At 42.9% G+C, this 27,091-nt stretch overlaps 2 protein-coding genes and 1 long non-coding RNA gene across 4 annotated transcripts in view; 1 reads left to right on the top strand and 2 right to left on the bottom strand.

The window, feature by feature from the left end:
• Positions 1 to 174: 174 nt before the first annotated feature.
• kcnj11 (potassium inwardly rectifying channel subfamily J member 11) lies at positions 175 to 2,801 on the bottom strand. The gene is given in 2 exon segments (XM_018663985.2): positions 175 to 1,213; positions 1,215 to 2,801. Coding segments are annotated over 2 exon segments (1,161 nt in total). The 5' UTR covers positions 1,665 to 2,801; the 3' UTR covers positions 175 to 502.
• Positions 2,802 to 2,916: 115 nt separating this feature from the next.
• abcc8 (ATP-binding cassette, sub-family C (CFTR/MRP), member 8) overlaps positions 2,917 to 27,091 on the bottom strand; it is a 51,650-nt gene continuing 27,475 nt past the window's right edge. For both annotated transcript variants that reach the window (XM_018663982.2, XM_018663983.2), the window contains exons 18-39: positions 22,358 to 22,390; positions 20,503 to 20,541; positions 20,025 to 20,123; positions 18,153 to 18,237; positions 17,714 to 17,794; positions 16,815 to 16,952; positions 16,420 to 16,545; positions 16,086 to 16,182; positions 14,236 to 14,483; positions 11,712 to 11,878; positions 10,947 to 11,174; positions 10,675 to 10,767; positions 9,693 to 9,795; positions 9,177 to 9,290; positions 8,282 to 8,402; positions 7,694 to 7,824; positions 7,477 to 7,555; positions 7,114 to 7,222; positions 6,346 to 6,449; positions 4,395 to 4,528; positions 3,623 to 3,685; positions 2,917 to 3,195 (exon numbers count right to left, since the gene is read on the bottom strand). In XM_018663982.2, the coding sequence (XP_018519498.1) occupies positions 3,058 to 3,195; positions 3,623 to 3,685; positions 4,395 to 4,528; positions 6,346 to 6,449; positions 7,114 to 7,222; positions 7,477 to 7,555; positions 7,694 to 7,824; positions 8,282 to 8,402; positions 9,177 to 9,290; positions 9,693 to 9,795; positions 10,675 to 10,767; positions 10,947 to 11,174; positions 11,712 to 11,878; positions 14,236 to 14,483; positions 16,086 to 16,182; positions 16,420 to 16,545; positions 16,815 to 16,952; positions 17,714 to 17,794; positions 18,153 to 18,237; positions 20,025 to 20,123; positions 20,503 to 20,541; positions 22,358 to 22,390 (2,530 nt within the window). In that variant the 3' untranslated portion in view covers positions 2,917 to 3,057. The remainder of the gene's footprint in view (positions 3,196 to 3,622; positions 3,686 to 4,394; positions 4,529 to 6,345; positions 6,450 to 7,113; positions 7,223 to 7,476; positions 7,556 to 7,693; positions 7,825 to 8,281; positions 8,403 to 9,176; positions 9,291 to 9,692; positions 9,796 to 10,674; positions 10,768 to 10,946; positions 11,175 to 11,711; positions 11,879 to 14,235; positions 14,484 to 16,085; positions 16,183 to 16,419; positions 16,546 to 16,814; positions 16,953 to 17,713; positions 17,795 to 18,152; positions 18,238 to 20,024; positions 20,124 to 20,502; positions 20,542 to 22,357; positions 22,391 to 27,091) is intronic.
• LOC127142888 (uncharacterized) lies at positions 14,355 to 15,085 on the top strand. Its single transcript, XR_007813993.1, has 2 exons — positions 14,355 to 14,494; positions 14,846 to 15,085. It is a non-coding gene; the product is annotated as an uncharacterized LOC127142888 (long non-coding RNA).

Raw genomic sequence — 27,091 nt, forward strand, 5'->3', positions numbered from 1 at the left:
GTAGCATCATCAGGGGAACATGTTTTCTATGTAGCAGTAAGGACCATTTATCATGTTCCCATTATGTGCCATATTAAACTGAGGAAACCTCTGGATAGGACTGACTGAGTCTCTACTAAATTGCCAGACTATCCCTTTAAGTCATATGATTTGTCCCCTCCATCCACACCACACTTTACATGAAGCATTCTCCTTTATTGCTGTTACATACATGCAGTCACTCTTATTAAATAAAAAAGATTCACTCCGGACAGCAGGACTCCTCAGGTTGTACAACAGTCACATCTCATGATGAGCCTCAGTGCATTCTGACTTTGTGCATTTTCATACTGACCCTGAGTAAAAAGCCTGACGGTGTGTGCATGTATCAGAGCGCATGGAGATGACAGATAATCCATATCATGGTATACTGTATATTCATTATAAAATAAGTATAATTCTGTTACTTGATTAATCTCATTCTTCATTAGTTCTCGTACAAAATGCTGGCAGACAGTGCTCATCAGCTGTCCAACCTGGACCGGCGGACCACCGGAGGGCCCCCCCGCCGCCTTCTCACGGACGCCCGCAAGGTGACGCCCTCGTTCAGTTTAAACCGAGCGATGCCACCTACCGCATCCAGTTTCTTGGCGCTGCAGCACGGTGTCGGGACCTTCACGGTGTTGCCGAACTTGGAGTAATCCACCGCGTACATGCCGTCCTCCTCGGAGACCGTGGGCACGAAACGCTGCCCCCACAGGATCTCGTCCGCCACGTACGAGGTCCTGGCCTGCGTGGTGATGCCCGTGGTCTCCACCACCCCCTCCAGCACCACGATCACCTCGATGTCCTCGTGCAGCAGGTCAGAGGCCGACAGGTCGTAAAGGGGGCTGTCCTTGTCGATCACGTGGCAGATGATGAGGGGGGACACCAGGAAGATGCCGTTGGTGCCCACCGGGTTGTCCATGTGGATGTCGATCTGGTCCAGGGGAACCACCTCGCCCTCCGCCGTCGTTGTTCTCCTGACCACCTGCATCCGCACGGTGGCGCTGATGATCATGCTTTTCCTCAGGTCCCCGATGCGGATCATGAAGCACAGCTTGTTGTTGCGGACGGAGATGACGGCGTGCTTGCTGAAAATGAGCGTCTCCGCGCGCCGGTTGGCCTGCGCCGTTTTCATGAAGATGCAGCCGAGCATGATGGCGTTGATGACCAGTCCGACGATGTTCTGCATCGATCAGGATGATGATGGCGGAGACGCACTCCTCCGTGATCATCCGGCCCCCGAAGCCGATGGTCACCTGGACCTCTATGGAGAAGAGGAAAGCGGAGGAGAAGGAGTGAATGTCCGTTACGCACGGGACGAAGTCGTCCCCCCTTTGGTCTAAGTCGCCGTGCGCGAAGGCGACGAGCCACCAGATCATCCCGAAAAGGAGCCAGCTGCACAGGAAGGACATGGTGAAGATGACGAGCGTGTGGAGCCATTTTAAGTCCACGAGAGTGGTGAAGACGTCCTGCAAGAATCGGCCCTGCTCTCGGATGTTGGTGTGCGCTACATTACAGGTGCCGTTCTTGGCGACGAACCGAGCTTTCCCCGGCTTCGCCCTGAACTTGGGCTGCAGGACATCCTCAGCCAACCGTGTCAGCAAGTAATCCTCAGGAATGAGACCTTTCCTGGACAACATAGCGCTCCCATACTACGTATCCACAGCCTTTTTGGCTTTAAAGGCACTGTCCCTGGCTTCCTCTCTCTCTCCCTCTCTCTCTCTCCCTCCCTCTCTCTCTCTCTCTCTCTCTCTTTCTTTCTCTTTCTCCCGGTGCCTTCTTCTTACCAGTCGGTGCTCGCCGGGGTCAGCTCCTTCGGCAGCTGTCGGGCGCAGAAGGGAGAGAGTCCTGTTGTCGCCCGTTTTTCTGGAGGTATGTGCGCTCCTCACGTTGCCTTCAGATCAGCCACTTCACGAGCGCGAAGTCCCATGAGAAGATTCTTCTTCCAGCAACCGCAGCTGCCGCCGTCACTCACCGCACCAACCGACCGACCGGGCGTAGCTGCGCCGCGCTGCCGCCCCGTTCCATTGTGAATCACCACACCGGGTGGTGGTGGTGGTGGTGCGTAAAGGAAATTCAACGAGATTTAAAATGTTGGTGCAGGAGCACGCCGCCCCTCTGAGCTTTGGTTTATCACCTTTGGATGAGAGGGCAGGCTCATGTGGCGCAGTTGGCTCTTTGCTGATTCCGCCACTTCACTACAGCTCGGTAACTCGAGATGGAGACGTTGTGAGGTGGAGAGACAGTCCCTCCCTCAGCCATCTCTCCGGTGCCCTTCCTGTGATTTTCAGTGATAACGCAGTGAAAGGGCCCATTACGCATTACACACACAGTTGTGCAGCTCTAAACGCCACAGGCAGATCATACTCTGAATATATAATGGCTGAAATATAGGGCACTCTACAGTAACCTTCCTCCTCAGGCTGTTTGGTTTAAACCTCAGCAGCTTTTAACATGAAAAGATAGTGGGCTTCTCAGCCTCAGGCAGCCAGATTTAGTGTTTTCATTAACATCTTAGTCTTGAGTTTTAAATCTGATGCTCACATCAGCCATGGACGGATTTCATTTTACAGTCCACTCTGCTCCACTGGCGTCTGTATAACTCTCTGATGTCGGATGTCAGTCCTGGCTCTAGCAGGCGCAGACTCTCATTCCATAGTGACACCCCTGAGTATATGAGTATGATCACTATACTGTGTCTCTGGCTCTTAGCCTGCTCTTGCTGGGCAGCATCATGTCATCATCAGCTCAGCTCCAGGTCATTTTAAACCTGCTACACTGATGACTCATGTGGTTTAGTGCACAGCAATAAGTTTCCACACAAGCACAATACACCCCCAAAACATTTCTATCACATCATCATCATCAAAAAAAAAAAAAAAAATACCAATGTGAATGATAATTTATGTTTTATTAACAAAGAATTAACATTTTTTATGTACAAATATAATACAACATGATTAAAAAATAAAAGGAATATATTCCATGGGACAATTGCACTTCGAATGTCTTCCTTTAATGTGTCCTCTTGTGCTACTTGTCTGCTCGCACGAAGGAGGCAAAGACGCTGTCCTCCGTGTCCAGCAGGACCTGGGGTCTGTCGTACTCCAGGATGATGCCCCGCTTCATCACAATCACCAGGTCGGCGTTCAGGATGGTGTGGACGCGATGCTGCACGGGGGTAAGGGAAGAGAGAGTCAGAGACTGCAAAGTCAGTAATTTAAGCTGAAACATCCTGGATGAGTTTTTTAAAGGAAAAATTCAGTGCTGCGACAGACATCTGTTCATTCATTTTTACATGGACAAGTATAATACACATGTGACATCATGAAATAATCGTCATGATCCAGAGGCAGATGTCCTTCTGGAAGGCTTGCATCTGCTCAGCTTCCCCCTTTCCTTCTCTTCTCTTCTCTCTTACCGTTTTAATTTTCAGCACAGTCCTGCAGTTACAGTTCTGCATCCTTGCTGCATTTGCACCGGTTTATGAGAATCGCATCAGCAGTTTAGAGGGAAGGTCAGCACTCTCGGGGGGGGGGGGCTACATGGATTACTGTAAATGCTTGGAGCATGGGCACAGTGTAGAGGAGATACTCACTGCTATAGTAACTACTGTTCGGTCAGCGAAAGCAGTCATCACCACCTTCTGCAGGATGCTCTCCTGTAGGGGGCAGAGGCAAACAGACTTACTTTCACCCTGACAGAGAGTCAAAGTACCAGTAAAATGAAAAAAGATGTTCTTGAAGCTTATGAACGGTCACCTCTCTTGTCCCTGATTAAAAGCTCGGCTCTGTTTCCTCGAGGACTGCGCTGCTGCGTTATTGTAAACTAGAGATGTCACTCTTTGTGACCGATCATTCAGAAGAGAGGGTCTTAAGTAAGAAGCAGCCATTTGCAAACAGACACTCAATCCCCTCAGGCTCTATCTACACTCAGTATTCTCCCTTCTATTTTAGGCCCTGTCTTTCTGCCTCTTGCACGCCTCCTCCTCCTCCACTCAGGCTTTCTTATTTTCCTCCTCTTATCTAACTATGTAAGTGCAATCTGTGATCCGAACCTGATCAGAACCTGCAGTTAGACAACTAAATTGTTGCTATTAACAGCGTATATTTTCATGTAAGATTTGTTGAGGAAAATCAAGAATGCAGATTTTCTATCTATACCTTTATGTATCTTTTGAGATTAGGCCATAAAAATTCAAGATAAATCTGCTTTGTTTCCACACCGACAGAAGAACACTACCTGCTGAACTTCACCTCCTCCATTTTGCTTCATGTCACCTCCTTCACCCCCCTCTTCACTTTTGTCTCAATCGCCTCCTTTCATCATCACATTTTCCACTATGCTTACGCTCCTGAACACACACTGACCGTTGCCATGTCTATGGACGCCGTGGCTTCGTCCATGATGAGGATGCTGCTCTTCCTGACGAAGGCTCTGGCCAGACAGAACAGCTGCCTCTGACCCTGACTGAAGTTTTCACCTCCCTCCGTCACAATGGCATCTGAAAACAAACAAAAGGAGTAAATACATAACACTATTACCAGACTTATGAGCTAAAAATTCAAAACCATAACGCTATTTCCCAAAAAACGGTTGGATCAAGGATCAATGGATCAAGAAAGACTTAGAGGAGGAAGATGGGGAAACCAGAGAGGAGGAGGAGGAGGAAGAGGAAGGAAAAGGCTAAGGAGAGATGAAATTCATACCACTCCATGGAGGAGGCCTGATTCTACTGAGACTTGTCAGGGGTGGATAAAACATCTAGATGAAATTTTTTGACTCTGTATACTGTATTCACCTTTTTCCTTTTATTTTCTTTCATTTTGCTTCACAGTATATTGCGGAATAAAAATGTACTAATCTGAGAGATCTGTTATTGTATTCATCATGTACAGAGGCACCATAAACAACATTACTCATTGCTGGTTTTTACAGTGTTTTGAATTGATCTCACCAGTGTAAAAGACTAAGTTGTAGTGTATGAGTTTATGAGGCCTTTTGTGTTCTGAGGCCTGTTCAGGAATTGAGCACAGTTTTGGGAAATGGAGGCATAATTTCAAGAAATGTGTTTTAGCAATGGAGAAAAACTGTAACATTTATGTAAGATGTAGAGTTTAAGTTGCAGGTTGCTTTATATGTAACACTACTGTGATGCTGCACTATTATTTCAGCTAAATGAGAGGGTAAAGTTAATTGGCCATTACGTCCTGGCTTATGAATCAATATCATATTGATTTCTCATCCTGTGTTATTGAATGAGGCACAGTCTTACAGAGATGCTTGAAAAAATAAACTGCTCCCAAGTGAACTATCAGTCAGAGCGTGTGGTATTTAGCTATGACTCTGCTTGAATCACATGGGAACAGTTTTAGTGTATTAACTTCAAAAGTTTATCTTGAGTTATTGCAAAGTCTGGGGTCCTATAAACATACAGCAGCCATCAGGGTCACACAGTAACAAAGAGTCTCTCTGGCTCTGCTCTGCTTCTTAAGCAACATAAAACATCTTCACTGTACTGTTACTTTAACTACATTAAAGGACAAACTTCATCAGCCATTAACTCCTGGGTTACAGATCAATATCTTATTGAACACGTGGCTCCAGTGAATGAAAACTGAAGCAGTGATTAGCTCAGCGTTAACATGTCACACACCTGCACACACAGGACGAGTGAAAGCAGCTGTCTGTCTCTATGTACCGACTGAAGCAGAAACACATCAGGTGAGATGAGCTGCAGACTATTATTCCACCAGAGTAATGAATGAGCTCTCTCTTCTTTTTTTTTAGGGAGACAGCATAGAAGATGACAGAAACGTAAAGAACCAAGTGATAAATTACAAACCATGAGCTAAAGTAAGTCACGCGCAGAGTGGAGGCCCCATACATCAGCATACCAAGCATTCATCATGTAGACATTTACAGTAGAGTCTATACAGAGTCTGCTGCAGTCTGTAAAACGTGCAGGACGGAGCAGCAACACACATCACACAGCTCTGACTTAGAGTTAAAGATTAATGCTCATGTATTCTGATACTGTGGCCTCATCTTTCTATTGAGACACTTGAGCAGCTGACAGATGTGATGAGTAAATGAAAACATGACCTCAGAGAAGGAATTATTGTATCCATTGTACAGATCAGTGCCACACAGTTAGCTCACTTAAAAAAAACAAAAAACAAATAAATATGTGCATTTGAATCTGTTTTAGATTTGTCAACATTGGTATGGTCGATTATCTGGCATAAAGGATAGAAAACTGTCTCTCTCTCCTCTCTCTCTCTCACACACACACACTAAAACAAAGACAGATTGTCTCACCCAGGCCTCCTGGAAGTGATTTAACAACAGGCTTCAGCTGAGCAATCTCCAGAGCTTCCCACAGCATCTCATCTGTAGCCTTCATCTCTGGATCCAGGTTGAACCTACATGTGGACACACGTATTTCTATATTATTCTGTGCTTTTGATTGATAAATCTACTCACAGCAGCGAACAAAAGCCCAAAGTGACATCACTGGATGCCGTGTTTGTGCCAGTTATGAAAATAGGACATATCCCTTCCCCTCACTCACCGGCAACATTAAAGATAAAGAAGTGAAGATCAGATTTCATCATGATCTCTTTCTATTTGATGCAGTGTCTATGATGATCTGATGTGATGAATATTTCAATAGATGGTGCGAACAGTGGGAGTCGGCTAAGGTGGCTAACTCAATCCAGAGACACTAAACAAATGAGTTTTTACCCGATTTGACTCTCAGCATCACGCAGCTTTGTTATATTTCTCCTCATCTGTCCTCCTCACCATGACTAAGCTTCTACAGTCCACTGTAGCTCAAGTCTAAAAATAAACCTCTCCAGCAGAGTTTTCAGAGGAATGTCCTCTTATCTACAGACCCTCTGCTCTACTCATGCTTCAGATAAGTGTCTTTGAAGTGTACCACAGTTTGCCAGCTGCTTCTGTTACTGGAAATGTTTTGTCTACTAAGAAGCAAAAGGAGCCAAATTATCATTATCAACAAATCTAAACTGCTGTAACGAGTCCTTCCTGCTGGTAAAACTGAGGGTGAAGGGAAGTCCATTGTACCGGATGGTGCCGCTGAACAGGATGGGGTCTTGGAGGATGATGGACAAACGAGACCTAAGGGTCTGCAGTGGCAGCTTGGCGATGTCGATGTCATCAATTACAATCCGTCCTTGAAAGACAAATAACACACACACACACACACACACACACACACACAGACAAAAACGCATCGTAAGTGGTCTACATCACAAAGTGCAAATATAAACAGGAAATTCTCAGCATTTGAGATGTTTACTGCACCAATAAACAAAACTTTTTTTTTTTTTGCTAGTGTTGCATTTAGGAACCATGTTATTATTTGTCATTTTCATTATCATTTCTTTCTTTTCAATTCTATCTTCATGCTGATACGAAATGTTTTACCCTCAAACATGTCCACCATGCGGAAGAAGGCCAAGGAGAAAGAGGATTTGCCGCTGCCCGTCCTGCCACAGATCCCCACCTGAAAACAAACAAAGTCTAAGTCGTCATTATCACACAATACTCAATCAGTCAGCCAGTATCATCGGCTCATACACCATTTTCTGGTCTTTGTGTTTGTCCCATGTTTTAACACACAGGTTTCCTCAGGTTCGGTTACCTTCTGTCCAGGGCTGATGTGCGCATTGACATTTTTGAGCACAGGCTTGAGCGTGGCGTCATACCGGACGCTCAGATTCTGGATCTTGATCTCTCCCTGTCGGGGCCAGCCGTCAGGGACCTGAGACACGGCTGCGAGAGACACAGAAACATTAGTGGAATGTAGCTTTCTTTTTTTTCTTTTTTTTTTACCCCTCAAAAAGCCAAAACCTCAACATAATGATGCGACTGTGTTTAAATTCGGTATCATGTCTTCAGTGTAAAGGCGGCAGTCTCTTTGCACAGTCCCTTTTGGCTGAAAGGAAACATGCATGTAAGATAGATTATTAAAGGATATCATGGCATTAGCTAATGTAAAAACAGCTGAAGGAGGATAAAGATATATTTCTTGTGAGCATTATGATACCCCCTCCACTTGAGTTGACAATGATGGATGTGGAATAAATGTTGACTAACTTTTCACTTCATCCTTCATCGAGTGATGTAGGAATCGCAAACACCTTTAACTCCAGAAATAAGCAGGTGTGATCTGGACATGATGTGAATGGTGTAATTTAAGGTGAAACTGCGACCGCGTTGCTGCACTCACTGAGCAGTCCCTCGTAATTCTCTGGTTCAGTTTTGAGCAGGCCGTTAATCCTCTTGACTGAGCCAAGCTGTACTTCCATGTCTGCCAGGTTACGCACCATCCAGTTCATGTAGTTGGATACCTGATACATGGAAGGAGAGGAGGGGGAGGAGGAGGAGGAGGGAATGTGGAGACGAGTCGGGTAAATGTCACTATAAAGGCACACACAGTCAGTCCTCTCAGGCTGGACACTGTTGTTGCATTAAGGCTGAAAATGATTCAATGTTTCATGGTTGAGAAAACACTGAAACTCAATAATGACAATTTTTCATGAGCTAAGAAAAACAGTCCTGTTTTCAGCTTTGTGACGATGAATTTTTCAGAGAGTTTGGCATGTTTTCAAATGATTTATGTAAGAGCTCTGAGAATTTTCTCAGCATTTAATCATTCAGTTTGTCTGAAAAAAAATTAAAAAATCACCAAACTTAACAGTACAGTAATAGTATAATGAAAAAGCATCCAAGGAACTGTAACAGATTTTCAGTTGGTTTTACATTCATACATATGTAGATTTTAAAGAGAGAGTTAAGATAAAAACAATGGGAGGAAAATGCAAATGAGCCACTGATTATACATCCTAAGTTGTTCTTTTTATAAATCTCTCCATCTGTCGCCCCCACATGTTTGTAACAAACAAGAAATGAGTGAACTACCAGTGTTTGTGTTGCAAGAATGAAGAATCATTCACCCAGTATAATCAGATAAATTCTTCTTTGCAAATAAAACACAGCAGAACAAAACAATTCATTCTAAATCGGGGAAATAAATCTGCAAAAAAACATATAAAACCACCTCTGTGGTTCTTAAAGAGTGCAGGCGATAAAACACACACACACACACACACACACAGTCTCACCATGAGTGCGTACGTCAGTCCCAGCCCCACCAGACCGGTGGACAGCTGGTTGTAGAGAGAGTTAGTGATGGAGGCCACAGCTGCCACCAGCACCACACAGGCTCCAATATACTCCTGCAAAGAGAGACAATGTCACTATCACAGCGAAGAGATGATGCATCACTGAATAATTCAAAGAAGTAAATAAAACAAAAGGAGCTCTACAATTACACATCCAGTTTACTGTCAACACATATGACAATGAAGAACATGTCGACAAAAAGCCCTGTGTGCTATCTTTTCCATCTCTGCACATGAATCCATAAACATCTAAAGGTCGTCTCCTCTGCTGTGAAACATGAGAAGTAGTCGATACATAAAACACCATGGCTGCATTCCATGTTAATAAGAGGATGGAAAATTCAGTTTCTCAGTATCCCAACAGAGGGAGCAGTTACCCATCAACATTAATGTGAAGCAGCTGCTGTGTGGCAAACAGCTGAATTTTAGAGAACTAAATGGCAGATGGATCATTACCATGCGAACCTCCAGCCACCGATTGGCTGCCGTGAGAAAGAGAGAGGCGATATTGTTGGCATCAGTGAACTGCAGCAACCTCTGTCTGAACCTGGGCTCATACCTGCCAATGGAAAGGATTATTTCATTATATTACAGACATGCAAATTAACTGTCCATCTGCCTGCAATTTTTCCATTTTCCAACATGAATCAGTTAAAAATAAAAGGTGATCATATTATTATTAAGTCCAAGTACCTATTCTTTAAATGGCAAATATAACATTATTCCTCTAACTGCAATTCAATCCATTATATCACTTGAGTGATATAATGGATTGAAATTGCGATATACAACAGTTTACTTGTGTGATTCTGACGTTTGCTTGGACAGAAAATGTGTGTCAGAAAACCACTTTGCAGGCTGATACATTTTAATACATTTAAATCAAACCAGAGGCAGAGCTTTTCTGGTATTGAAAAGCAACATGCAGACTTAAATTCCTATTGAATTTACACTTCATTTGTTGAAATTGGAATTTCAAAAGAAAATGTCTCGCATGAAAAAGTGCTCCAGCAGTGGAGTATTTCCATAAAATTGAGGGGGATACAGATAAAAAAAAAAAAAAAAAAAGAATGCTCAAAACTGAAGCAGCAAAGACCGAGATATCCAGACTTTTAGTCCCTAATCAGCCTCTCCAAAATGCTTCCTACACTTTCCATGAAGCTACTTGGCTTTTCATTTGACTCTAATTATATATGTCTGTCAAACTTTAAAGTTTGTGCCCAAGCCTTATGTCACAGGCTTTCTGATAAAAAATTTGAAGCCCAGAAAAATCCTTGCTAACACTTAGCAAAGCTCCTCCAGAGCAACAGAAGACATTATAAAGCTGTATTACACATCAAATAGGAAAGCTGTCTTTGTCATGTAAAATTAGTAGAGCCACTTAAATAAGAGGTAAGCATTTCAAGATCCGCTGAGATACAGTATGTTAGTTAATTACCTGAGGGCCCTTATAGTGGTGAGACCTTCGACTGTCTCAGAGAAGTGGGACAGTAGAGGGAGTTGGGTGCTGTCCTCCAACTGCTGCAGGTCCCTGACCAGAAGACACAAGACACAGCAGAGAGGGAAATATCAACTGAGGCAGAGTTCAAATGGAGGGGAGGGGGGTTAAAAATAGTATTTAGTCTTACACATAAGACAGACGACAGATGAAATGAACTGAAATCTGTTTTATGGGTAGTTATTTCTCAAAGTCCGTCCTGTAGGACTCACCTGGAGGCCACCCGGAAGTATTTCTGGATGAAGTAGCAGGCGACGGCCAGTGGCAGGAGGGCGATGAGGAAGACAGGGGTCACATAGGAGATGACACCCAGGGCGGACACACACAGCAGGGTGGAGCGGGAGAGGCATTCCAAGGTGGTTGGGATGTGCTGGTCGATTGTGTTCGTGTCGGTGGAAAACCTGTTGAGGATGCTGCCGAGCGGAGTCGTCTCAAACAGCCTGGGGGAATGAAAACAGATATGAATTGGTTAAATTGTGTTTGCTGACTCATGATGATTAATCAGAAATGTGCTAAAAGCTGGACAGCGTTCTGCTCTGTCTTTTTGTTGTGTGTCTGTTTTCTATGCATAAATTCAATGAATTTCTACGCAGAGATTTCCACAATGTGCTCAGACGTGCCGTGCACGGCGGCCTCAGTTTAAATCCTTTCATCTGAAATGTATGTGTTCATTCAGCTATGTATGTGAGTGTATACATGCAGGTGTGTCATGTGAGCATCTTTACATAAGCAGTGTCTTCTGGGGTTTGTGTAAGGAAAGCAGATGGTGCGCTGAGTAATGAGGCGAAAAACTGTGCTTTTAAGTGTGTTTCCTCTTTTAAATGATCTGCTTTAGCACACACACACACACACACTAATGTGAACACACACACAGCACACAAATCTCTCTCTGTCCCTTTCACCCATCATAAAGCAGAGCTGCAGCGCACACACACACACACACACACACACACACACACATACACTGAGTATTGTACCTCATGGGGGCCAGTATGATCTTGTTCAGCAGGTTGTGGTGGAGCTCCTTGGCCACTTTGAGACCGGTCCACTCCACCGCCACAGAGGTGGCCAGACACAGGACGATGCCCAGGCAGCACAGCACACTGAACACCGACAGATACCATGAGTGACTGAAGCCACAGTCCTACACCAAAGAGAGAGAGGGAGAGGGTTATCAAAGACATGACTGTTACTTAGCGTGTGTGTGTGTGTTTCAGAGAGCGGGGGCGTCCCTGTCACTCAGTTTGCTTGCACTGTAATTACAAGCCTAATTAAACTCTGAGGCTGGTTAAAAATTAGCTGCCTAATCTGACAAAAGCCAGTGAAGCTTTCAAAGCTGATCTATCAACATCTGAACAGAGAGGATGCTGTTCTCTCCTGCCCTGAGCTTCATGTTCCCCTCTGTTTATCTCCTACTTCATTTTACACTTTGATTGACTGTCCCAAATGTTTTTTGCTTTTTTGGCTTAACAAAATAATTTTTCCCCATTTAAATATCTATGATACCAGTAATTCAAACAAAGCCTTGGATTAAAAATGGGTCTCAATCAGGACGATGTGGTCAAGTTTTAACCATTTATTTCAGCATGTAGACTGTCCCCAAGCTCACACACACCCAGCAGACTGAGACAGACAACATTCAATGATCACCACACCTAATGCTAAATTACAACGATGCAGGTGGCAGTGTTTATGTATTGGTGCAAGCAGAATGAATAAGACCTGACCAGATTATATGGACCACCTAAATAAATGGGAACATAATGACTTCTGTGCCTGCATGAATAATAACTCTGATGCTGTCAGTGACCCATGTTTCTAGCATTAAAAATTACCTTTCACATTTGTTATTGTTCCTTTATTTCCACTGTTAGACAGACACTGATTACCTGTCAAACGTTTTACAGTGAAGTAAACCTTCATTTTCAAAGCTCATGTCTGTGCTGTCAGACTGCAGCCTGTAGTTACATGAAGTAGAAATCATGTGCCAGAGTTTGCATTTGATAGCAGGGCAGGACTTCCATGTCCCCTCATGGATTAGGACACCACAGAGCCTAGATTAGATAAACCTGGCAACGACACACTGAGGCTCAGTCAGACAAGATGTCCTCTGCATTCAGAGGACAGTCTATCTGCTCTTAACTCTACATCTCAGTGAGTGTGTTTGAAGAGACAACCACAGTGTTTGTATTCAACAGGAGGACGCGGGACCAGACTCTGTCTTTAGTCTCTACATGACTGTGTCAAATGTGACCTGGCATTTTGGTTCACAGGACACACACGCACATACTCATGCAAGCACAACAAAAGACACACGCACACACACACACATATATACAGTAACTATAACCTGCTAACAGCTGGTGTGGCCCCAATGTGTGACCGATGCAGCTTAACTTCTCTGGTATTTATATTGTTATTTTGAGCATGTGTGTGCGCGCAAGTCTCTGCTCTCCCTAAATGTGTGTGTGTTTTCTGTGTGAGACAATATTGGGGAAGAGGGTGCTGAAAAAGAGAGCTTAAAACTGAATAAAGGTTTATGTTTAGGTGACAAACTGATCATTTGCTTACACACATACTGTACTCCTGTTAACCCAGGATAAGGGTTCACTTCAGGTCATATCAGTTGTGATGATCTGAATTCAAACCTCTCCATCTGTACATTTCCGAGCAACTCTCCCCCTTAAACCGTCACTAACAACAACACGTCCTCAAACGTGCTCTTACCTAAACATCCTTTCATAAAACGCCCCTCCATTTTGACACAGACTGCGTCAGTGCATTCCTGCTGCTCTAATATGCAGATGAGGCTGAGCTGCAGTTGCTTCAGGGTGTGTTAGTGAACGCTCCATCTGGAGCTGGCAGCGTGTGTGTTTGTGTTTTAGGTCAGCTTCGCTCAGTTGAGATTCACAAGAGAATAAGTGAGAAAACGGTTATGTAATTTCACTCTGTTCTACAAAAAGGCATAGATACTACTAGATGTACTGTGTGCTTTTCCATACATTAATTTGTTTTTAGTAAGGGCTGCAGCTGATGATTATTTTCATGATAGATCCATGGTTTTGTAAAAGACACCTGTGACAATTTCCTGAAGCACATCAGATTGTCTGTTTTGTCAGGCCAACTCTCCTAAAGCTAAAGATATTACACCATTCAGGTTTATGACTTTGAAATAGGTGCAAGAAACCTAAACATCCAGGTTTTAACTTTTAAATTTCTCATTGGAACACATTTTTTGAGGCTCAAAGACATAAATAAACTGTAGGATATTTTACAAAAAAGCAAAGATTCAAGATAAGAATTTAAATTTGAATCATGAACCCCTCTGACACATTGGAGGGGATGTAACCCCCATAATGGAAATCACTGATGTAAGACAAAGACAGGCACCAAATTCTCACAACTAAGAAGCTGCAACTAGAGAACATTTGGCATTTTTGCTTGAAAAATGATTCAAATGATTCATCTCAGTAACACAAACTAAGCCGCTCAGTGTCTCACCTGAACGACGGTACAGTTGCGAGCTCTGGCGTCTATCTGGGCTGTGATGACGTGTGACGTCCAGTGCGCCAGCCAGTAGTCGATGGCGACCATGAGGGAGTGTTTGAGGAGCTGCGACAGGAGGAGTAGGGTGAGCAGGACGAGCCCGGCCGAGGACAGGTAGGTGCCGCAGGAGCGCCAGGGGATGGTGGCTCGCTGACGCATCACCTGTGACAGGTTGTCGTCATCATCGCTCTCCAGGGATTCCTCTGAGACAGAGGTGAGTTAAAATGTTTAAGAGTCTTAGTTTGGTTTTCGACTCTGTGCGAGATTTGATTAGGCTAAATAATTAATTTATTTTTATTTGTAGGAAATTATTACATTAGACCTTTGGAAAATAATATGACTGTGCCCTTACAGAGTTTTTTCTTACCTTGTGCAGGCTTTATTTCTGTATTTAACTGTGCTCTCCTCTGCTGTGAATCACTGCTCATATGCTCTCTGACATTTCTGATGTTCCTCCTCCTACTACTCTCCTTACCACATATTTCATTATCTGCATCTATTCCCTGTACCCCTTTCCTATCAGGACACATTTCTCATATTTTTTTCCTTACATGTCTCTCTGAAGAACAACTCAGAAACACAGGACAGGAGAAAAGAGAAAGAAAAAAAAAGAGAGGGTCAGAGGAGAGGAGAACCCACAGGCTACAGGCTACTGTATCTACTGTCTACTCTACATCACCAAGCAGATGCTCATTCCCATGAATGGCGTGTTTTTCAGGGGCAACGGAGCAGCCAAGACACACTGACTGTTGATGAGGAGCTAATGTTAACGACCTCCTGCCCCCACCCCCACCCCTGATGTAAATATATCTCATCACATCATGCAGCAAGCTTTGGAGCATGAGGCTGCATGTGGGTGTCTGGGAGGCTCAGACAAGCTGTAGGCAGAGGCGAAGCAGGAGAGTAGAAAAAAAGGAGCAAAATGACTGGCAGGGCTAAGCAGATGACTGCTAACCATCATCGACAATCATGCCGGTCTTAAGTAGGTTTTCAGGAGAAGGAGAGACAAATGCTAGGAGAAAAAAAATGAGAGAAATAAAAGACTAAATGGATGATGAGACTCTAAGATGGTGGAAGAAGCTCACATAGCTGTGATTTGCTGATACTGTCACAATGTTGCAGGCGTTTTTTTTTTTTGTTTTTTTTTCAAACCATGCATTCTGGCCACACCTGCTCGATCGAGTATGAGGGCAGCACCTGGTGCTGGAGCCATCGCACAAGTCCACCCCGGGGTGTCACCAGCACACGGGAGACAACACAGAACACAGATAAAGAGCACAGCCACTGCACTTTAACGCCTTCCACTGTAGTCGCACATTCAACAGCAGAAACACACACGCACACATAAAGGATCAGATTCAGTGTTTAGCCGCAGCAGGAGGCCGCTGGAGAGAAGGTCATGACATATCTCGTTGCTGAGGAAGTCGAAAGAGAAGCCAAGACACGAGACACCAGACCCAGAGAGAACAAGAAGGTCTGGAGTCTTTAAGACCCATGAAATGTTTGCACTGAATAGAGAAGGATAGAATACATACAGCACAAGGGATGGGAATTAAATACAGGGAATTTGGAGTCATTCAAATCATTGCAAGCATCACAGAGGGTGTGAACATTAAAATAAGCCAATGAGCTTAAGCTTTAATGTAGCAGGTGCTGCTCCTCAGCAAATGGACACAACAGGAACTGACAACCTGCTCATATCATTACCAGAATACACACACACGCACACACACACTTTAATCAGGCTGAAATCAGTGAAGCTATAACTGTTGTCATAGCAGTGGTCATGACTCATGACCTCTCACCTTCCTCGTCCTCCTCAGTCCTGACGGCCTCTCTGGAGTACATGGCCCTCCGCAGGTTTTTCCTCTCAAGATCTGTCATACTTGCCGCCACCGTCTCCTGGAGGGGGAATAAAGAAAAGCATTTGATTCTCCTCAGAACATTGAAGACCACAGTCTGTTGAGACATTAAGCGAAACATACAGGCAATCAAACATTCATTCCAGACAACGCTAGACTGTGTGCACCTCTCCTGAATCTAAAAATCTTAAATTAACAAAAGTAAAGATCATTAAAGGCTGATTAAAAGGTCATTAAGAATTCATTTGCGCTTTGATTTTTTGCAGTCATTACTCACCTTCTCAAACTCCTGGTCTTCTCTGTGCATCAGGGTTTTCCACTGCTCAAAGAGTTCAGGCTCAGTGTTCTGGATGTCCTTAAGCGTCCCTTCAGTCTGGATAGTGCCATCTTTCATAGCAATAATCTGATAATAAACACACACACAGAAAACCAGAGGGAAGAAATTCAATCTTTATGTGCTCTGGGATCTTCCTGAGATAAACTGACTGCATCCCAACTGAGACAATAAAGTGTTTAAGTCATGAATTATATAACAGCAAACTCACAAATGGATGGTCTTATCAATTACTGTGTCTTTTAAAGAGTTAAATGGTGTTTAAAACTACAGTCTATCCAGCTGGCAAAGATAATAACAGCAATTCTCTCTTTTAAAGACACACACCCTGGTCTTACCCAGTCAGCGTGTGGTAGATACTGAAGTTTGTGCGTAACCAACACCACCGTCCTCTTCTCCTCCCTCAGGAGCTTCAGGATGCCGTCCTGCATCAGATGGTCACTCAGATGGATGTCTAAGGCAGAGAATGGGTCATCCTAAAAAAATATACATCAACAGACTTAGATATGAACTGCAAGGGCGAGAACACAAGAATGCAAAAAAAATCTACGAGTGACATTAAAGGCCCTGAAAACTCAGTAACATTAAATATTCAGGACTAAATAAACAACAGGTAAAGGTAAAGTCATATCCAACAAGAAAGACCATCTCAGTCTTATCTGTCCTGTGTGTACGCTGCTTCTCACCCAGCGTCAGCTGGAATAGGCTCCAGCCCCCCCACAATCCTTGAGGATAAGCAGTATAGATAATGGACAAATGGATGGTTCTTAGTCTTTCTTCTTGTATTTGATAATATTCCAGTCAGCGTTATATTATTTTTTGCACTGTCCACATCCGCTGCTATAAAACAGTGAAGGGCTGCTGACTCTAAATCATAATGGATCAGAGTGTTTTTTATTTATTTCATGAATGAAACTGTAAATCAATAAACTGGGAAAATAATCTGCAGATTAATCAATAATGAAAACAATTGTTAGTGTTACAAACACATAATACAAAGTGGTTATTATAAACTGAGAGGCAGTAACATCCATCAGGAGCTGACATTCTCAAACCGAGGGAAAGTTGTGTTCGGCTTTTCAGCCCTGCAGCCAGGATTAAGAGAGTGTGTTGCTATTTTTGTCACGTCAGAAATAGAATCACATCTGAGTCTTCAAGCTGACAGACTGTTTGCTAACAAGGTCAATTAAAGGTGCTATACAACAGCTGAAGATGTTCTATTTGTGTGAAGACTCACCAGAAAGACCACGTTGGTCTGCTGGTACAAGGCTCTGGCCACGCTGATGCGTTGTTTCTGTCCACCAGACAGGATGATGCCCTGCACCAGAGGGAAGACGAAAGTGAGTGAGGAAACTACATTACTACAAGGTTTCACTACAAAGAGGAATGAACAACGTAATTACATCCATAAATGTGTTTGGCACCTGCCCCCAGGGTAACAAAGGAGATTACGATTTATTTCCTGCATTACTGGTGCATGAAGAAATCCAACATGACAGTGCTCTGGCTGAACAAGGTCAGTCGAGCTCCCTGCACACAAACATCAAATCTTTGCTGCACAGTAATGATGACAAATGATCCTGCAATACACTGAGCCACAGTCGCAGGTATGGCCAGGCCTAGAAATAAAAAGACCACAGAGGAATCTTAAAAAAAAAAAAAACTGTGATACTGACCCGCTCTCCAATCTCTGTCTGGTCCCCCTGTGGAAGGATGTCAACGTCAGGCTGAAGAGAACAGGCCTCAATGACAGCTTTGTACCTGGCGGGCACAAGCAGAGACAGAATAGTGAGCGAATGAGGACAGACAGCAGCTGCTAATGCTAGCCAGAGGGAAACTATGGGCCCGCTAGTTATTAATTTGTTGACTAATACTCTAGATTAGCAAATCAATTTGAATGAATATAACAAAACCCATAAAAGTTTCTAAACACAGACACACATCAGTCATTCACTCATGTTCAGACATAAATAAAGAGCATGTGGTTCATTTAAATGTATCATCATTTCTAAATTTTCCATCTAGGGCAACCAGCGCACATCGTCTTGAATCCACAGTAGAAATGTATGCCACACTCAGTTCTGTAAGTCCTGAGGATTTTGTGACCCAAAAATATGAAGTCATGGCCCAGAAAACACTGAACTGTTTCTAGACTTTGTCCAGATCCTGGTGAATTTCTGTGAGAAAATTAATTAATGGTATGCCCCCCCCTCGCCGCCACCACCACCACAGACAAGGTACTGAATACAGATACAAGGTGACAGCTGACAGCCAGGCATCAAACCACAGACCCTCTGCTCTTCCTCCTGAGCCACAACCACCCCTAAATTCTAACATGCCCACAGTGACTGATGTTTTTACCACAAAGTATAACTGTTGCTGTATTTTGCGGTTAGTTTTACAGGTATCTGGTCTTAAACAAAGTTCTACCTCCCAAGCCAGAAATCACGCACCATGGCAGACAAAATATTCACCACCATCTAAATCTTTTGAAATAATGTAATAATAATGTGTATAATGTGTACTTGGAGCAATGTGTAATTTTGAATATGTTGCACACAAAAGCTAATGTGTGACACAGCACTGCAGGTTAGAGTGGCCTTTATCACACAGCATTTTTTATAAAGTCCTATTGCTATAGCTTGAAAGTAGGTTAGCCCATCTAGAGTTAATATAAGGAGGCAGCAGGACAGAACGAATGGAGAAGGGTAGAGGTGGATGAGTAAAGAGAGGGACAGGAGGAGACAGAGAGGATGGAGGCACAGGTTGGGCAAACATCTCCACAGCAACAAAGCGTAGCAGACCATTAGATGCATTTTAGAAACACAGTCCATTAGACCCAGAGAGAGTGCAGCCGTAACCACAGCTGACCTTCCAGAAAGACCATTTGTTGTGAGGATGAGGAATGTGTGCAGTTGTGTTTGAGTGTGTGTGAATAAAAGAGAGACAATGTGTGTGTTTAGATTGTGCCCATGCAGGTGAATCTAGCTTATGTTGTTATGGCAGTGAACACACTGACTGAACACACTACAGAGGGACAAAACAGAAACAGAACTGTGTACTTTCAGCCCAGACAAATACTGGCTCGAGGTATTTCAGTATCAAATTGTTTATTTGGGAAGCCATTAACTGTTTTTTTTTTTTTTTTGTTTGTTTGTGTTTTGTTTGATTCACCGGACTCAAACTGTTGATTTAATCAGGCATCAGCACATCCAATTTACCTCAGTGGCCTCAGGGAGCAGGAAGGTTATTGGCTCTATTTTGGAGTAACAACTCAGCTTGACAATACAGTGATTACTCTGTTATAATTAACAGCTCTGTGTGTCGTTTTAAATGACAATGTCCTCAGCTAGTGGCACTGTGATCATGGGAGTCACGGTCAGAGTGCTATACACAGTGGTTATTGATTCAAGTGTAGAGTGTGTTTGAGACACATATGCTCATTATAGAGACTAGTTTGTGGTCCTGTTGATACAGTTTGGCCTGCAGTATGCTAAATGTAGCTAACATTATTTTGTAAACCGCTCAGTGCAGGTATGAGATCTTACCTTGGTTTTATCATGGGCATCTCAAAGGTGATGTTCTCTACAACAGTGGCGTTCAACAGCCAGGGCTTCTGGGAAGCGTAGGCCACAGCACCTCTCTTCCTACCATAAGTTATAAAAAAAAGCAGAGGTGTCAGACAAACAGTACAATCTATCGATCTTTTAATGAGTCTTGTTTCACACATGGGTTAAGATGGAGAAACTCTTTAACCTGTGGCCCAAAGGGACTCCTCAACCTCAGAAGCTGGTGATGCATAAAAATGACTCCAGTCTATAAAGACCTGGTCCAGGGATCATTAAAGACTGTGGTGTATTTGTGAAGTCAATATGCGGCTGAGGGTCGGGGGCAAATATGCGAGCAGAGGGAAAATCTCACTCTCTATTATCTTCAGTGGATTTCTAGATAACCATAAGAATTGCTGCTCTGATGATAATGGTGATGCATCTCCATGGAGACCGCCTGGTTGTTGTCTGTGCTCACCTGATGTCTCCTTCACCTGCTGCATCTCTGTCTGTGGGACTGCAGAGAAAAAATCAAACACACACACAAAAACGTTAGATGAGATGAGATGATATGTTGTTCCCCCTGAGATAAACAGATTATTGACATGACAGTCACTAACTCCACTTAAACATGTAATGATTAACTTAATACAAACACACTCACACACACACACCAACCCATATACTCTTCCCTCACTATGGCAATCATGTCACTGCCTCGCAGCCAAAACACAAACAGGCCAACCACTGCCCTACATGAACACATCTATCATTAGCTGTGATCTTATCCTTCCTAAAAATAACGCCCACACCCCAACCCACCCCCTCCCAATTTTTCTTCCTGTAATTTGCTGATATGGAAATCAGCATCAACCCGTTTGGACTCTTCTCAGAGGATCTGATTTCCTCGGGCTGAGATTAGTACGTCAACACGAGGTCTGTGGCTGTCGGGATGTTTGTTGCTGTTCGCTGGTATCTCGCTCATCTAGTGTATGTCTCTCACTGTCAGCTGCCCTGTGACTGCAAAGGCAATCAGGCTGTTCGGATGAGACAAGGCAGGATGATTTGTGTGTGCCTGTGCACACACTGTAAATGTGTGTAAAAATTTAAAAACATATTGTAAATACATTTCTGGCATCAGAATATGGGAGAAACTAGCAAATTTATCAGGAAAACAGAAAGACTGATCTGACTTTTTGTTGTGTAGTGACGTGCTGGTGCTTGAAACATATAAATAATTAAAGTGACTGCTGAGGCCATCTAATACCACGTTGTTCATTTGATCTGTCCAGGTGATTGAAGGGAGAAGTTTTTGATATTGAGTTGATTCCTTCCACCTCAATATTTATTGGCTGGTAAATATAGACGAAAGAGAGGAGGCTCACTCAGATACACACAATATGTCCTCCACCCGTCATTCCCAACCAGAGAGCAAAGTATATCCTTGATCCTGACACGTGCTTTTCTTGCCAAGGACTAACACAGAACGAAGAGAAGAGCTACTCTCACTATGATAAACCTTGTTCTGTGCAATGTATGTTGTGGTATTATATTTTTTATTTTAAGCATTATAAACTGTTTGTGGGATGAGGCAAACATTTCTGTTTAATAGATCTTAAACTGACATAAATTTGCAAATCAGCAAGTGTCAGTTATTTGGTTTACACTGCATGCTAAAGCTGAATTTATTCGCTGTGCCCTGACTGGGCTATAAAAACAAATACATATGTTGTATACCAGGCAGTTCTTGTTTCTGCAGATACATACCCTTCAAACAACACTTTCATGTTCTGTCAGTGTCTGCTTTGACAGAAACAGGGGCATCAGCATGTGACAAGACAACAGCCATCATATGCTTGATATGCTCTGTTGCCAAAACATAAGCCTTGTTGTGTGTGTGTGTGTGTGTGTGTGTGTGTGTGTGTGTGTGTGTGTGTGTGTGTAAACCCATAGTGAAAAAAAAGACAGTGACAGGCATTACCAGCTCAGTTACAAATAGAAACAATGATCTACAGACTGCTAAAATAAAAGAACTATTTGCTTTAGTTAAACCAGTGACAATTATGAACTGTCAACAGAGCTTTATTTATAATGGGGATGTAAAGCATCCACTATTGTTTCTATGCTGAATCAAACGTCTGCACTGTCATTAAAAATAGTGCACTACAGGATCTTTGCTGCAATCCAGCCTGCAAATAGTTTTAGTGTATTTGACTCCTACTCGGGAGTCCGTCTGAGATCTTTACTTTGAAAAGGCCAGACTAAAAATACATGATGGTGTTGGTTTATGTGTTTTGGTTTGAGCCTCTTCCTTCATCATTTGCAGCGCTTACCTTTCATCTCCCTCAGACTCCAGACTTGGCAGGCTGCAGAAAACAGAAAAAGAAAATTATTAGTAAAGGCATTCTTATAATTTTTCTAATAATTGCTTCTCATTAAAATTGTAAGAATACAGTGGAACTCTCAAGGGAAATTTGTGAATGATGATTATTTACAAAATGTGAAAAAGGCTGGAAACACACACGCACGCACACACAGAGACATGGATGTACATAACCATTCACATGCAGACTCCCAACCTTAAAATTGTTTGTGGCTTTGCACATGCTCAGTTGAAGCTGCTGTGTATTTTTAGCTTTGACAAGTTGACACCTCTCTCAGTTGTCCTGAGAAGGTGACTCTGAACACAACCGAAGAGCGAGAGCTGATTTACACCAGTTCACTGAAGCAGCTTTAAAGTACAGCACCAGAGACCACAGCTGTCAGGAAGTGAACCAGTGACTGATATTTAAGAAGCTCTGACATGCCATATACACACATGTAAACACCACTGTTACTGACTGTGTGAAATACGACAAAGTAACAGAAGCAAACAGGGTCAACAACTGTATTCAGGAGGTGTTAAGATGAAATTAAGACCTTTGAATAACAGTAACTCAGAGTTTGTGCAAACAGAACAATGTATTCTTGACACATTTAAACATATCGTGCATTTTTGTATTTAGCTGTATATTTATTTATTGTTTGATATGCATTTTATGTATAATATCTCAGGGAAAACTGGCTGTGTGTGGTTTTCTACAAAAGAAGGTGATGTGAAGTCAGTTTGTCAGGTTTGACTGGAATGAATTTGAGAATTAAGTTTGAAGAACTTAAAAGTTACAAAGATCACATGATAGCAAGTTGCAGGAGAAAAAATCTCCACAGTAATCACTTTCTTGTCAAAGACGGACAGCAATTTGAAGTTCTGATGTAAAACAAAAATGCAGTGATGATGTCTCGTAAACTACTTGTCATTTTCAGACTACAACTTACAGTAAAAATCAACAAGTCAAATATCACATTGACTTTTTCACAGGGGGATGGGGATTTCCTCAATTATCAGCTAAACTGAGCAATTTCCAACAACACACAGCGAAAAAACCCTTCAGAAAATAATCTCATCAGACCTCATCACCCAATGACACTTGAAAAACACTAGAAAGCCTGAACAGACAGATGATTGTCTTTATCCTGTAGCCATCATAAAAACAGGGTGATTATGTAGGAGCTGATGACTTACAGCTTTCATCTCTGACAGAACCACCGAGGGCTACCTCCCCCTCACGTCAATCAACACCTTTTAGGACTCAAGGTCGTGTTAGAGGAGAATTCATGAGGGAGATGTACATGATGGCGTCTATCAGCGAGAAAAACTCAAGTGTAATCATCAAAGCCGGGCTGAGGAACCTCCCACAGTTTCTAACTGTCTTTACTAAACTTGAACGCCCATCATTTAAACTTAAAGACACTCTAATGATGACGGGGAGTAATGGTGCATGTTCATTGTGATGACCACGCCTGATAATGACTGAAAATGCTTCCCTGTTAGTCAGCAGTCCTTTTTTTCTCTTCAATTGCTTTTTGTTGTTTTTTTTTTAGATCAATACCTGTGACCTAGCAACAAACAATATACTTTATTGATCCTGGGATTGGGGAAATGAAGACATCTGGTTAATGTTGCAGTTAATTACCTCAGGTGGCATGGTTGAGGGTCATGACCTCATTATCCAGCTGGCTGTGCTGCCCAGTTTTTTTGAGGTTCTGGACCTTACTGCGCATGAGACATCCAACCTGCAGCACTTTATACTACTATACTGAGGTCAAGATACAAATAGTCTTCCACTTTAACTACAGAGAAATCCCAGACACTCCCGGCTCTGCGCCATATTTGGAGTGGAAGAGCAGAAGGGGTGGGGGTAAAGGTCAGGGGAGGGGGACAACAGGAGTCAGAGGAAGCAGGTGGGTGAGTGGCCCCACCAATGGAGATGACAGGCTGTGTTCATGCAATACAGTCATCTCCCAAAGGAAAGACGCTGCCCACCATGACCTGTAATTCAACCCACTAACAGGTTTTATTTAATCAAAAGTTCATCAAAGTTTATTAAAAGCAAGCAACTAAAGGAGGGAGTAGAGACACTAACAGCACAAATCATATCTTGTTCCTGCTGGTGTAATCATAATGCTGTATTAACACTGTATTGATTGAGGCGGGTGCATACCACATAACCACAATGGCCAGTTTTATTTTCGACTGAGGGACTTCTGTTCAATGTTTTACCCCCCTCATTTTCTGCACATGTCTATATATCTCTACTACCATTGTCAAATAATAACAATAATAAATTCTTTAAAGAAAAAAAATGTATTGGAACTGTATTTTCAGTTTCCTGAAAAATAGTCACTTATATTTGAACATGGCTTGTGACAATATAATGGACCTTGTGTTTTGTCAATTGCTTCAAAGCGTTCAAGAAAAAAAATGTGAGTTCAATGAAAACTGGGCAACTGGCCACCAAGGAGGATCATGTGATTTGGTCGAAAGCTCCAAAACAGCTGCTAAAGGCAGAACAGTGAAGTCATGAACACTGTCAGCTGATCGGCAACAGCTGACACACCATCATCCAACAATCCAGTGAGGTCGTCTTTAGAAATTTGACAAGCAGACACAGACACTTTTCTGATTAGTCATACAGTTTACTCCTTCCAGACACACACTACTCACATTTATCTTCTATTATATTGCCTTTTGCTTTATATATGTTTCCCAGGGAATAATATCTGCTGGTCTGTTTGGTGCTGAATTTGTCACATGCTACACAGAATTTGTTTATGGACGTGAACAGAGCCTCCCCAGATTCCACAGTTTGTCTGTGTGTGGATATAAATGTCTCTAACTGAAGCACAGCTCAACAATAACAACAAACATGGTGGAAACATACAGACAAACTCCTCTGAATGTGTGCCTGAATACATCAGGAGGGCAAAGTCTAAATGACAGCTCCTTAGCCTCTCCCTGGGACACATGATAGGTGAAAGGGCTCTGCGCTTGGCAGGGTGTACAATCCAACCTGATATCAGTGGGAGTGCCAGCGCGACCCTGGCATCGGGACAGACAGAGGAACTGTGTGAGTGTGTGTGTGGCTGCCAGGGACACCGTGACAATCAAGTAGGGGGAACTAAACTTTGTTGACAAATAGAGAGTGATAGCAGCGCTATCCTGGGTAGGTGGCGAGATATTCAGACGTGGGAGATGGAGGCTAATGACTCCCAGAATGCATCTGGTGGGGAGGATTCAGTTTCAGCTGTGCTATTTCAAATGTGCTCTGTTTTTCTAGATCCGCTGGGTTTACTTTTGCTGAAACATGTAATTAGCAAGCCACATTCAGCAGCAACATTAGGACTTCAGAAAAACTTCAGAGGCTATTAAAGCAATGAATGAATGTCACAGAAGTCCAAGCACTAGTGTCACAAAAACTACTGAACCAGCAGAGGGGAGCAGAAACATGAATCTAAATCTCAGAACATCTTTTCTGTGTTTGTAAAGAGATATCACATTGCAGTGATATTTTTTTACCATGTTAAGCACTACAGGGATATCAGATTACAGTGGAGTGGTTTCCAGCCTGAGGGTCAGGACCACCTAAGACTTCACAAGATGAATCTGAAGGGTCACACATTAGTTTTTTCAAGCAGGAGGTTCATTCTTGACCCGTATCTGTGATAAAATATTCTGACCTCAAGTTCGCTTACTAGCTTTTTCCAGAGCTTTTGGCCTTGTTCCATGGTTTTCTTCAGTGACCACATATCAATCAGCACTTCGATAAACAAATGAACAAGTGTAATTACGCTGGAAGTAAACAATGCTTTGCGTTCATGGATCTCTAGCCAAAAAGGTCTGGAATCATTGATTTGTCCAAAGCCACTTACGATAAGTGCATTCAGGAGCATTGTTTAAGGAAATGAGACAGTAGTGAGTGCCATTGTAATCTGAAAAGCTGGGTTCCTCGCCTGCAGCTGTGGCATGTCTGTTGGGATGTTTCCCCATCTGCATTTAACTAAATTTGGGTCAGTGGTGCATGAAAGGATCCTCACTTCCTCCACACTCTGTCTCCAAGCAATAACAAATAAAATCTGCAATATCAGCTCTATTTCCCTTAAGAGGATGCTTGAAGGTCTGATTTTGATGTTAATTACATTGTCCTGTCAAAGACATAGAATATATTGCTGCACGAGAACACATAAATAAAAGCAGCCGACCCTCCTGACAGGCCAATTACCAGAGAGGTTTAAAAAGCATGAGTCAGACGGCCACACAGGCCGAGGATGAGGAAGGAAAACCTGCCGTGATATCGACCAGAGTGGTCCTGGGTCTCTGCGGGGAGCAGTTCACTTCAAATTTATCTTTCACCTCTTGATTGAATTTCATTTCAAGAATGAACTGCATAACATGCAGTGCATGGGTTTCCCTGAGGGCACATATGTCATGTCATATTGCTTTCTCATTGAATGGATGTAGAGGTGGTTGATTCACTGGGGTGACTTCTGTTTAGATGCTGTCATGTTAACGAGACCAGCACTTCATTGTTGAAGGAACTCTAAAGCACAGAAAGCTTCAATCACAGTGGTGATCAGATGATTGGGACAAACAATGATTAGCATCATCATTCTGTACCTCTTGCAACTTGATGTTTAAAGGAGAATCACAATTATTATTTTCACTCAGGACCTGGTTTATTCTAATCATT

Source organism: Lates calcarifer, linkage group LG10, assembly GCF_001640805.2.
Source record: "Lates calcarifer isolate ASB-BC8 linkage group LG10, TLL_Latcal_v3, whole genome shotgun sequence".
Classification (NCBI taxonomy): domain Eukaryota; kingdom Metazoa; phylum Chordata; class Actinopteri; family Centropomidae; genus Lates; species Lates calcarifer.